General features: G+C 40.9%; 1 protein-coding gene across 1 annotated transcript in view; it reads left to right on the top strand.

Moving 5' to 3' along the window:
- LOC129698622 (collagen alpha-2(V) chain-like) overlaps positions 1-13,364 on the top strand; it is a 245,989-nt gene that overhangs the window by 97,885 nt on the left and 134,740 nt on the right. The window contains exons 2-3 of the mRNA XM_055637740.1: positions 5,120-5,314; positions 12,970-12,986. Of these exons, the coding sequence (XP_055493715.1) occupies positions 5,120-5,314; positions 12,970-12,986 (212 nt within the window). The remainder of the gene's footprint in view (positions 1-5,119; positions 5,315-12,969; positions 12,987-13,364) is intronic.

Raw genomic sequence — 13,364 nt, 5'->3', positions numbered from 1 at the left:
AGCTGATCATGGACTTTAGGAGGGCACATCATCCGAGGACGTACACTCCATTGAGGATAAATGGGGATCCTGTGGATAGGGTGAACTGTTTTAAATATCTGGGAGTCCACATCTCTGAGGATATGACATGAGCATCACACGCCTCAGCACTCGTGAGTAAGGCAAGGCAGCGCCTTTACCACCTCAGGCAATTGAGGAAATTCAGAGTGTCTCCGAGGATCCTCCAGTGCTTCTACGCAGCGGCGGTGGAAAGCATCTTGTCCGGGAACATTACCATCTGGTTTGGGAATTGCTCTGCCAAGGACAAGAAGGCTCTGCAGAGAGTAGTGCGTTCGGCCGAACGCACTATGGGAACTTCACTCGCCCCCCTGCAGGAACTATACAACAGGAGGTGCAACTCCAGAGCAAATAAAATCATGGGAGACCCCTTCCACCCCTGCAACGGACTGTTCCAGCTGCTGCGGTCAGGCAAACACCTCCGTTGCCATGCGGTGAGAACGGAGAGGTTGAGAAGGAGTTTCTTCCCAGAGGCAATTCGGACTGTAAACGCCTATCTCACCAGGGACTATACTGAACGTTTTTCCTTCCATTATTTATTATGTAAAAGAATATGTGTGTTATGATTGTGTTTATAATTTGTTTGGTTGTTTTGTTGTTTGTCTTTTGCACAAAAGTCCGCGAGCATTGCCACTTTCATTTCACTGCACATCTCGTATGTGTATGTGACAAATAAACTTGTCTTGACTTGACTATTGTGAAGGGCACACATTGCACCCACTCATTCAATAGAGAAGGAATTGAATGCTTAGGGCAGACTGTTCTATTAATGGGAACTCCCACTTACAATTCTTAAGTGATTGGGCAGGCTAGTTGCAGGAACAATGTTCCCGATGTTCTGGCAGTCCAGAACCGGGGGTCACAGGTTAAGAATAAGGGGTAGGCCATTTAGGACTGAGATGAGAAAATATTTTTCACCCAGGGAGTTGTGAATCTGTGGAATTCTCTGCCACCGAAGGCAGTGGAGGCCAATTCACTGGATGTATTCAAGATAGATTTAGATATAGCTCTTAGGGCTAATGGAATCAAGGGATATGGGGAGAAACCAGGAACGGGTTACTGATTTTGGATGATCAGCCATGATCATATTGAATGACTGTGCTGGCTCGAAGGGCTGAATGGCCTACTCCTACATCTATTTTCTATGTTTCTATGTTCTACGATAATTGTCGGATATCTTTGTGCATGAAGGTTACTTAATACTCCATGTTGTTGATACCTTGGTGTAGGCAGATATGAACTGTTTAATTTGCCATGGAGTTTAGAGAGATACAATATGGAAGCATCAAGTCCATGTGGATCATCACTCACTCATTCACACTAGTTCTATGTTTTCTCGCTCTTGCATCACCTCCCTACAAAATGGGGGGGTAATTTATAAAGGTTAATTAGACTACGAACCCGCACATCTTTCGGATGTGGGACAAAACTGGAATACCCAGAGAAATCACACATGGTCACAGGAAAAATGTGCAAACTGCACATAACTGTACCCAAGGTCAGAATCGAACCTGGGTTTCTGGTGCTGTGAGGCAGTAGCTCTACCAGCTGCGCCACTGTGCCGCCCTCAGTTGAGAATGGAATGGAACATTGTGCAATCATCGTCAAGTATCCCCTCTTTGAAGACTATAATAGAAGAAGGTCCTTCATGAAGAAGCTGACATTTATGGAGCTGAGGATATTGTAGCAATGTTACAAAATTTTGAGATTTTAAAAATAAAGTCTTCAATTTATCTAATCAGATAAAGCATAAAAAGAAGTTTAATTTGACACCTAATTCACTTTGATATCTTCAGTATTAAAAAAGTTATGGCCATTTTCATACTCGAAATTGACATCTTGTTCCCTATTGCTTTTTTCATTGACTTAACACAAAAGCTGTGATCGAGAACATTTAAAAGCCTGTAACTTTCTTAAAATTTAAGAGAACTAAAAGAAATGTTCAGTTATTGTAGATTGAAGCATTCAGAACAATCTTTAAGTAAGATGACTTGAAATTAAAGCATATAATTAGTTAGTTACTTAATTGTAGCTAATTACAAAATTCAATTATAAGATTTAAACATCTATCCATTTCTTAAGAATAGATTAACATTTTTAAATAGCCTAAGTGTCCAAATAACATTCACACAATAATTCACAATATAACATAATTATTAAATCTCATTGTCATGTGTTTATAGGCCAAATGGAAGGAATTTAATGTTTAATACCTGTAAATTAATGCCCATTTAAATCAACTTGCCTGTGGGATTTTCTGGAACGCGACCATTTGGAACGTTGAGGTTGCGGTGATTTTAGTCCCCCATATCGGCAGCAAATACACTGCCGGTTCTTCGGGGAAAATAATCACCGTTTCGCAACTTAACATGTGAATTAAATGCATCTTAAGATGCACTTTTATACATAAAAATAAACTACTTTCTTTTACCTGTCCCATACATAAAATCCGGACCTGTTGTCGGCATTGACGGCATTTTAAAATCGCTCCAGCGATTAACTTGTCGGGTGAATTTTAAAAAAAAACACACACAGAACGGCCGTCGGAACGATTCTTTAGCAAAATCTTGCACTCCAACAAATATAATCCAGGTCCAGGTCAGAAAAAAAACGCGTTTTAACCCCGCACCCCCTCAAACGCGCCAAAATCGCGCACACGACCAGTGGCAGAATAGCAGCGCTGCTGAAGGTAAGTATTGTAACATACCTAGATATTGCCCTGATAAACCTTTGCAGTGATGTCCTGAACTGGGATAATTGACCTCTGAGCCCCATAACCATCTTTCTTGAGTGAAGTTTAGTTCCAACAACTTGATTTTTGTCCCTTTGATACCCACTGATTATGGTTTTACCAGGGTTCCTTGATAAAACACATTCTCAAATGTTGCCTTTATGGCAAAGGCAATTACTTTCATCTCACTTCACTGCTCCACACGATGTAGCAGCAACCCAAACTGCATCAATAAGTGGCATAATGGGAAAAAGTGGTACTTGATAGCTCCGATGACAACTTCTGTCATGCAGCTGAAAGCTGAGCGGAAAAAAGAGCAAAGCACCTGCCCTTGTTACCCTGGTATCCATGTGGCTGATTCAATTAACTTCTTGGTTGCTGGAAATACCATTACGTTAATAGTGGCTGGTTTGATGTTGTAATTTCCTTGACTGCTTGTGAGAGCATATTAATATATGGAATTTGCATGCTGCTTGAAGGAGCTATGATGGGTTGAGTGAGCACATAGAAACATAGAAACATAGAAAATAGGTGCAGGAGTAGGCCATTCGGCCCTTCGAGCCTGCACCGCCATTCAATATGATCATGGCTGATCATCCAACTCGGTATCCTGTACCTGCCTTCTCTCCATACCCCCTGATCCCTTTAGCCACAAGGGCCACATCTAACTCTCTCTTAAATATAGCCAATGAACTGGCCTCAACTACCTTCTGTGGCAGAGAATTCCTGAGATTCACCACTCTCTGTGTAAAAATGTTTTTCTCATCTCGGTCCTAAAAGATTTCCCCCTTATCCTTAAACTGTGACCCCTTGTTCTGGACTTCCCAAACATCGGGAACAATTTTCCAGCATCTAGCCTGTCCAACCCCTTAAGAATTTTGTAAGTTTCTATAAGATCCCCCCTCAATCTTCTAAATTCTAGCGAGTACAAGCCGAGTCTATCCAGTCTTTCTTCATATGAAAGTCCTGACATCCCAGGAATCAGTCTAGTGAACCTTCTCTGTACTTTCCTCAGATTAGGAGACCAAACCTGTATGCAATACTCCAGGTGTGGTCTCACCAAGACCATTTACAACTGCAGTAGAACCTCCCTGCTCCTATACTCAAATCCTTTTGCTATGAATGCTAACAGACCATTCACTTTCTTCACTGCCTGCTGCACGTGCATGCCTACTTTCAATGACTGGTGTACCATGACACCCAGGTCTCGTGGAATGGCATCAGTCTCCCCTTTTCCTAATCGGGACCACATTTATCAGATAACAGTCTGCCACTTTGCCCGTATTTGCCTCCTACCAAAGTGGATAACCTGCACCCCAGCTTTATCCAAATTGGAGATGGAGATGCATCTGCCATGCATTTGCCCACGTCAGGACCCATCCTATCCGGGGCGGCGCAGCCTCCTAGCATCCTCCTCACAGCTAACACTATGCCCCACCCATTTGTTATGTTATGTCTTTCTGTCCGCAAACTTGGAGATGGATGATTTTATGATCCGTTGTCTCAAATCTGTGAGGGAGAGGAGGGAGAGGGTCCAGGCCATGAATATAGATAATTGTAACAAAGCTGTACAATTTAGCATAGAATGTTAGCCCATTCTGGGCAGTTCCAGATTACTATATTACCAAGTTTCTTAAAACCAATTATTTAAGTACATTTCACTGTTCATAAATAAAGTCAATGAATGATTGTATCTCTCTTACTCCTGCTCATGTTAGATAATTCAATGCCGCATCATCACTACTTTCCATTAACTACAGCTGTGTCAATTGCAGATTTCTTTCCATTTCGTGGAACTAAGTGTCAGGCCTAGTTGAAAGTAACTACGATTTTTCTCTCATTACCAGTGGTGTGCATGTTCCTTTTTATTCCGATCTTTGTTTGAGCAGCATAGTGATGCAGCTGGTAGAACTGTGCCCCACAGCACCAGAGACCCGGGTTCAATCCTGACCTCGGATGCTGTCTGTGTGGAGTTTGAACGTTCTCCCTGTGATCCTGTGCATTTCCCCCAGGTGCTCTGGTTTCCTCCCATATCCGAAAGACATACCGGTTAGTAGGTTGATAGGCCTCTGCAAATTCCCTATAGTGTTTAGGGAGGTGATGAGGATGATAACACATGTGAACAGCGGATCAAAGGCCGGCATGGACTCAGTGGGGCAGAGAGCCTGTGTTTCCATGCTGGATCCCGAAACTAAAACAATCATGAAAGCATTGCAACTATGATATAAATGAATGAAATTGAACAGTATTGTTGATGTATGCTTTGCATTGAACTGACATGAATCTCATATAATCATTCACACTCTTTATCCCTCCCTCTGTTTTCTCTAGATCCTTCAAGCTGCACTCAATATGGCCAGTCCTACCAGAATAAAGATGTTTGGAAGCCAGAGCCCTGTAAAATCTGTGTGTGTGACGAAGGAATAATATTGTGCGATGAGATCACCTGTGAGGATCTACATAACTGCGAAAGACCATACATCCCATTTGGAACTTGCTGTCCTGTATGTCAAACTGATGAAAGAGGTGAGTACACATGCAGTAGGTAACCTGCACTGTATTTAGTAGAAAATGTATGGACATAAGCTTCCTTTCCCTTCAGTGATTGCATTGTTCAGTTGATTCGCATCTTATTTGCATTTCAAGAAATGTCTGAAAAATTTGACTTGAGACGTGAAAAATATGGTTTTTTTCCTCTACAAATATTTGTATCCTACCATAGGCCAGCAGGCTTTGTGACAAACTTAATACAATTTCTCTGTTAAGCCGGAGGTTGAGGGGAGACCTAATAGAAGTACTCAAAATTATGAGAGGCATAGATAGGGTAGACGATCAGAACCTTTTACACCTGGATGGAAAAGTCAAATACTCCATGGCACAGCTTTATGGTAAGGGGAGCAAAATTTAAAGGAGAGATGTGAGGCGACTATTTTTCCACAGCCGGTGGTGAGTGCCTGGAACATGCTACAGGTTTGGTTGTTGAGGCAGATATGATGGTGGAATTTAAGAGACTTTGGATAGGTATATAGATATGCAGGGAATGGAAGGATGTTGATTATGTGCAGATAGTTAGGCAATGGTCTTTCCATCAAGTTCAGCACAGACATTGGGAACCGAAGGGCAGGTGCTTGTGCTGTACTGTTCTATGTTGTTCTATGATTTAATGCTTAGGAGCAGATCATTCAATTCCGCTGCTGTACAAGGTTCATTTGTACCTAACCACCTGTTCGTCTTTGATCCATAATGGATAACTGTGTACTCATTTTCAAGTGTTTAAAAAAAAAAACCCTGCATTATCTGGTAACCTTTGTTACCCCAGGGAATTCATGTTTACCTTATATTTTTACTACTCAATATCTAATGCTTGGGTTTCTGGTAACACTCTGTTGAATCTCTAAGGTACAATTCTCAGACGTGCATACTATAGTCTGGATATGATCTTATGTGAACTTTATATTGTAATTGGCCAATACGCCCCTGAATAAATATTTCCCCTGAATATTTATAGTATTGGAGTCACTCAGCATGGAAACAGGCTCTTCGGCCCAACTTGGCCACACCCTCAACAGGCCCCATCTGCACTTGTCCCACCTTCCCGCATTTGACCCATATCCCTCGAAACATGTCCTATCCATGTAATCCATCACATATCTTTGAACATTTGACATTAATTCTACTGGATCAAGACATGTTTGAGTGATTATCTACATCGAAGAATGCTGTTTTTACATTCTCCGCCTGTTGTTTTCAGAAAAACAGTGAACAGTAAACTGAGTTTATCGGAAAACATTCCTTTTAACAAGCCAGGCACATTCCAATCGGTAACTCTTGTGGTTTTAATGGACATGCCTACAGCTTTACACAAAAATCTACATAATATTAAGGCATGCTAAAATAGCTAATGGGTGAATGTTACATGAGCATAATTAACATTCCACCACAACTATAAACATTTTAGGACTGTTGTAATTTAGGCAGAGCAAAAATGAGAAGCAATCACCTTAATGAAGGCACATGAAACTGAGAAATTAGGTGGAAACTTGAAGAGATTTAATGAATGTAAAAGCTACTACCTAAAGGTACAAAGTAGTGCATATAATTCTTAAATGGTTAATTATTCTAACTTCCATGAAACTTTTACACATATTTCTGAATTTGTGCAGTTTTTTACTGTGTCCAAACTTTTCTTTGTAAATCTAAACCTATTTTAAACATCATGCAATTACAGTAAGAACTTATTTACTTTCTGATCTTCAAAGGAGTGGAACAGCTGAAAAAAAGCTTCCAAAGACCTGCAATGGTTGCACAGACATATTGGGTTATAGCTGTAGGATCTCAATGTTACTGCTAAATGAGAGAAGCATCCAGCTTCTGAGTTTTCAACAGTTATCCTGGATGTAAGGACAAAGAGACTCTTTAAAACTAAAATGTTTGTCAATCTGACTGAAGTAAAAACCTGTTTTAAAGCTTTGGTCCACCTCAGGAGTTCACTTTGGAATTGTTGATAGAATCTAAAGTCACTGTATAAATAGACTATAAAGGCAATGCAAACAATATTTCCTGAATATATGGAGACATGAGGAACTGTGAATGCTGGAGTCTTGCGTAAAACACAAAGTGTTGGAATAATGGGCCTGTCCCACTTACACGACTTTTTCGCGACTGCCGGCACCTGTCATAGATTATTGCAGGTCGCCGAAAATTTTCAACATGTTGAAAATCCAGCGGCGACCAGAACAAGGTACGACTCTTTGGGCGACTACTCACGACCATACAGACTTCACCCTGTCGCCAGGTTGCAGGTTGGAAGATTTTTTCAGTCTGAAGAAAGGTCCTATCCACTTCCTCTGGAGATATTGCCTGATCCATTGAGTTATTCAGGCACTTTGTGTTCTCCTGAATAAATACTCATTTTAGGTGAATAATTCTTTCCGATCATAGTGGATTGGTTACCACCGATTCTGATTCCACTAGCATATAATCAAAATAAGGCATTTCCATTTCAAAAAATCTCCCTATATCAAACAACACCATTGAGAGTCACAAAATGTTGAAATAACTCAGTGGGTCAGGCAGCATCTCTGGAGAACATTAATAGGGACCTTGCTTCAGGCTATTATTAATTTATATTAAATTATTAATTAAATTATTAAAATATTAAATTCATTTATATGAAATTGTTAAATTATATTAATTTATATTAAATTAATTATAGTTAATATTAAAAGTGAGTTATTAATTAGTTTATATCAATGGGTTATATTCTCCAGAAGTAGAAGAAATGAGAAATAAAACCAAATTCTAATGGGGATTTGGACTGTGGATGTCAGGACAATATTTCTCTCGGCTGCAGGGCTAACTGTCCCATAAAAAAAGGATTTGGTGTTTCTGGACAGGGATGGAAAGACATTTCCTTACCCAGAGCGAAGTGAATCTTTAGAATTCTCTTCCCAAGAGGACTGGGGGAGCTCGGTCACTGAGAATCTTTTAGACAGAGATCAGTGTGTCTTTGTAATTTTCCATGAATCACGAGATTTGTAGTTAGTGGACAGGTGTGGTGCTGAGGTAAATTAAGAGCCTGAAAGGTCGAGCGGGTACAATGGAATGAATGGCTCAAAAATGTTCTGATTCTCATATTCTCTACAACTGACAGCAAAACATAGTAACAGGAGAGACCTATGCATAAGTTATATTATTGTTTAATTCTGGAATATGACTTTACTTCTTGGAATGCAAGAGGCAGAGGGGTGATCTTATGGATGTGAATACAATTATGAGGGGAATAGACAGAATGCACAGTCTTTTACACAGGGTGGGGGAATTAAGAACCAGATGGCATGTTTCAGGTGAAAGGAGAAGGATTTAATAGAAACTTGAAGGGCAACTTTTTATCTGGGAGAATGTTGGGTTTATGGTATGAGCTGCTAGGGGAGGTAACTGTGGCAGGTGCTATAACAGCATTTAAAAGATCCTTGGGCAGATACATAGATATGAAAGATTTAGAGGGATATGGACCAAATGTAGGTAAAGGGACGCATATGAATAGGGCGTATTGTGTTTGGGCCCAAGCGTCTGTTTCCATGCTGTAATACTGAGAAATTGTCTCACTCTGAAAGTCCAGCACCAGGTAACTAATAAAGTGTTGCAACATATGCTTGAAAGTCTGAGGCTCATTGGACTAATGATTGATGCCTGAGGCTCATTGGACTAATTTACCAAAGTAAGGACGCCTGATGCAGATTGTTCACCAAGGTAGACACAAAATGCTGGAGTAACTTAACGGGTGAGGCAGCATCTCTGGAGAGAAGGAGTGGATGACGTTTCAGGAGGGCTGTGATTGGAAACTAAATATTCCAGGATTTCGTTGCTTCAGGTGTGATAGAATTGGAGGGACAAGAGCTGGAGTTGTTGCATTGATAGTCAGGGAGGATATTACAGCAGTGCTTTGGCAGGATAGATAGGAGGGCTCATCTAGGGAGGCTATTTGGGTGGAACTGAGAAGTGGGAAAGGTGTAGCAGCACTTATAGGGGTGTATTATAGACCGCCAAATGGGGATCGAGATTTGGAAGAGCAAATATGTAAGGAGATAGCAGATATTAGTAGTAAGCACAAGGTGGTGATTGTGGGAGATTTCAACTTTCCACACATAGACTGGGAAACACATTCTGTAAATGGGCTGGATGGTTTGGAGTTTGTAAAATGTGTGCAGGATAGTTTTTTGCAGCAATACATAGAGGTACCTACTAGAGGAGGGGCAGTGCTGGACCTCCTGTTAGGAAATGAGACGGGACAGGTGGCGGAGGTATGCGTTGGGGAGCACTTCAGGTCCAGTGATCACAATACCATTAGTTTCAATATAATTATGGAGAGGGTCAGAACTGGACCTAGGGTTGAGATTTTTGATTGGAGAAAGGCTAACTTTGATGAGATGCAAAATGATTTAAAAGGAGTGAACTGGGACATTTTGTTTTATGGGAAGGATGTAGAAGAGAAATGGAGGACATTTAAAGGTGAAATTTTAAGAGTACAGAATCTTTATGTTCCTGTTCGGTTGAAAGGAAACAGTAAAAAATGGAAAGAGCCCTGGTTTTCAAGGGAAATTGGACATCTTGTTCGGAAAAAGAGGGAGATCTACAATAATTATAGGCAGCATGAAGTAAATGAGGTGCTTGAGGAGTATAACGAATGTAAAAAGAATCTTAAAAAAAGAAATTAGAAAAGCTAAAAGAAGATATGAGGTTGCTTTGGCAAGTAAGGTGAAAGTCAATCCAAAGGGTTTCTACAGCTATATTAATAGCAAAAGGAAAAGGAGGGATAAAATTGGTCCATTGGAGAGACAGAGTGGACAGCTATCTGCAGAGCCAAAAGAGATGGGGGAGATATTGAACAATTTATTTTCTTCGGTATTCACCAAGGAGAAGGATATTGAATTATGAGAGGTAAGGGAAACTAGTAGAGTAGCTATGGATACTATGAGTTTCAAAGTAAAAGAAGTACTGACACTTTTGAAAAATATAAAAGTGGATAAGTCTCCAGGTCCTGACAGGATATTCCCTAGGACAATGAGGGAAGTTAGTGTAGAAATAGCCGGGGCTATGACAGAAATATTTCAAATGTCATTGGAAACGGGAATAGGCCCCGAGGATTGGCGTACTGCGCATGTTGTTCCATTGTTTAAAAAGGGTTCTAAGAGTAAACCTAGCAATTATAGACCTGTTAGTTTGACTTCAGTGGTGGGCAAATTAATGGAAAAGATACTTAGAGATAATATATATATAAGCATCTGGATAAACAGGGTCTGATTAGGAACAGTCAGCATGGATTTGTGCCTGGAAGGTCATGTTTGACTAATCTTCTTGAATTCTTTGAAGAGGTTACTAGGGAAATTGACGAGGGTAAAGCAGTGGATGTTGTCTATATGGACTTTAGTAAGGCCTTTGACAAGGTTCCTCATGGAAGGTTGGTTAAGAAGGTTCAACTGTTGGGTATAAATGCAGGAGTAGCAAGATGGATTTAATAGTGGCTGAATGGGAGAAGCCAGAGGGTAATGGTGGATGGTTGTTTGTCAGGTTGGAGGCAGGTGACTAGTGGGGTGCCTCAGGGATCTGTGTTGGGTCCTTTGTTGTTTGTCATGTACATCAATGATCTGGATGAAGGTGTGGTAAATTGGATTAGTAAGTATGCAGATGATACCAAGATAGGGGGTGTTGTGGATAATGAAGAGGATTTCCAAAGTCTACAGAGTGATTTAGGCCATTTGGAAGAATGGGCTGAAAGATGGCAGATGGAGTTTATTGCTGATAAATGTGAGGTGCTACACCTAGGCAGGACAAATCAAAATAGGACGTACATGGTAAATGGTAGGGAATTGAAAAATACAGTTGAACAGAGGGATCTGGGAATAACCGTGCATAGTTCCTTGAAGGTGGAATCTCATATAGATAGGGTGGTAAAGAAAGCTTTTGGTATGCTAGCCTTTATAAATCAGAGCATAGAAGCTGGGATGTAATGTTAAAATTGTACAAGGCATTGGTGAGACCAAATCTGGAGTATGGTGTACAATTTTGGTCGCCCAATTATAGGAAGGACGTCAACAAAATAGAGAGAGTACAGAGGAGATTTACTAGAATGTTGCCTGGGTTTCAACAACTAAGTTACAGAGAAAGGTTGAATAAGTTAGGTCTTTATTCTCTGGAGCGCAGAAGGTTAAGGGGGGATTTGATAGAGGTCTTTAAAATGATGAGAGGGATAGACAGAGTTGATGTGGATCAGCTTTTCCCTTTGAGAATAGGGAAGATTCAAACAAGAGGACATGACTTCAGAATTGAGGGACAGAAGTTTAGGGGTAACATGAGTGGGAACGTCTTTACTCAGAGAGTGGTAGCGGTGTGGAATGAGCTTCCAGTGGAAGTGGTGGAGGCAGATTCGTTGGTATCATTTAAAAATAAATTGGATAGGCATATGGATGAGAAGGGAATGGAGGGTTATGGTATGAGTGCAGGCAGTTGGGACTAAGGGAAAAAAAGTTGTTCGGCACGGACTTGTAGGGCCGAGATGGCCTGTTTCCTTGCTGTAATTGTTATATGGTTATATGGTTTTGGGTTGAGAACCTTCTTCAGACTGATGTCAGGGGAGGCGGCAGGACAAAGATAGAATGTAGTCTGAGACAGTAAGACTAGAGGGAGAACTGGAAAGGGGGAGGGGATGGAAAAAAAACCCAACAGTTATCTGAAGTTAGAGAAGTCAATGTTCATACCGCTGGGGTGTAAGCTACGCAAGCGAAATACGAGGTGCTGTTCTTCCAATTCGCGCTGGCCTCACTTTGCAATGAAGGAGGCCCAGGACAGAAAGGTCAGATTGGGAATGGGAGGGGGAGTAGAAGCGCTGAGCCACCGGGTGATCAGGTAGGTTAATATGGACTGAGCGGAGGTGTTGTGCGAAACGGTCGCCAAGCCTGTGCTTGGCTCTCACCGATGTAGAGAAGTTGACACCTGGAACAGCGGATACAGTAGAGGTTGGAGAAAGTGCAAGTGAACCTCTGCCTCACCCGGAAAGATGTTGGGGTCCTTGGATGGAGTCGAGGGGGAAGGTAAAGGGACAGGTGTTGCTTCTCCTGCTGTTGCAGGGGAAAGTACCTGGGGAGGGGGTGGTTTGTGAGGGAAGGGGCGAGTTGACCTGGGAGTTATGGAGGGAACGGTCTCTGTGGAAAGCAGAAAGGGATGGCGATGGGAAGATGTAGCGGGATGTAGATGAGATATAGTAGCGGGATCCCGTTGGAGGTGGAGAAATTGTTGGAGGATTAGATGCTGGAGGATATGTTCAGCAAGGCCTTGGAAAGTTCTAAAATAGAACTGACACCTGGGTAAGTCCAGTTGGCAGGTGTCAGCCAGCAGTGGCACACAGACTTGGGAGGGACACAAGTAAAGAGAAATCAACACGCTATTGAATAAACTTTCAATCTTTCGGTGCTAATGCAGGAACAATGGTAAATTCAGACTTTGGCTTTATAATCACAATAGTTCTCTGAATAATAACGAAAATAATTGCAAGTAAGTAAAATAAAAATGTAAGTATTCGATACATTCATAGATGTTCTCATAATAGTCAGTAATACATATAGAAAATATATCGAGTAATTAAGTGAGGAGTGGTCTAATTTAATTTTTTTTTCTTTTTGCAGTCGGTAGAGGAGAGAGGGTAAGAACTTTTCTTTAACATATTTAAATCAGTGAAATGCAATATTATTTCAAGAATTGGATTTGTATTGTTTTGTGACATTTGCTTAAACATATTGGGAATTAGATTTGTCCTTAGAAGCAATACAAGGGAGGTGTTGGTGCATATGTAGTCCATTTAATATTCTGCCAATGTTTAAAGAAAATCAGTTATAGTGTGAGACTAGATGGCGAAACAAAGAAGCTTTTCACTGTACCTCGGTACACATGACAATAATAAACTAAACTAAACTGACCGTCTGATGCCAGCACTCAAAATAAATTTCATTTCATGCGCATTGCTCTGGTCAAAATAACACAAATATTAAAGTCATGTGTTATTTTCAACCTTTATTTAATT

The sequence above is a fragment of the Leucoraja erinacea genome, chromosome 7 (assembly GCF_028641065.1).
Source record: "Leucoraja erinacea ecotype New England chromosome 7, Leri_hhj_1, whole genome shotgun sequence".
In the NCBI taxonomy this organism is placed as follows: Eukaryota; Metazoa; Chordata; class Chondrichthyes; order Rajiformes; family Rajidae; genus Leucoraja; species Leucoraja erinaceus.
This window is presented reverse-complemented; position numbering and strand designations above follow the sequence as displayed.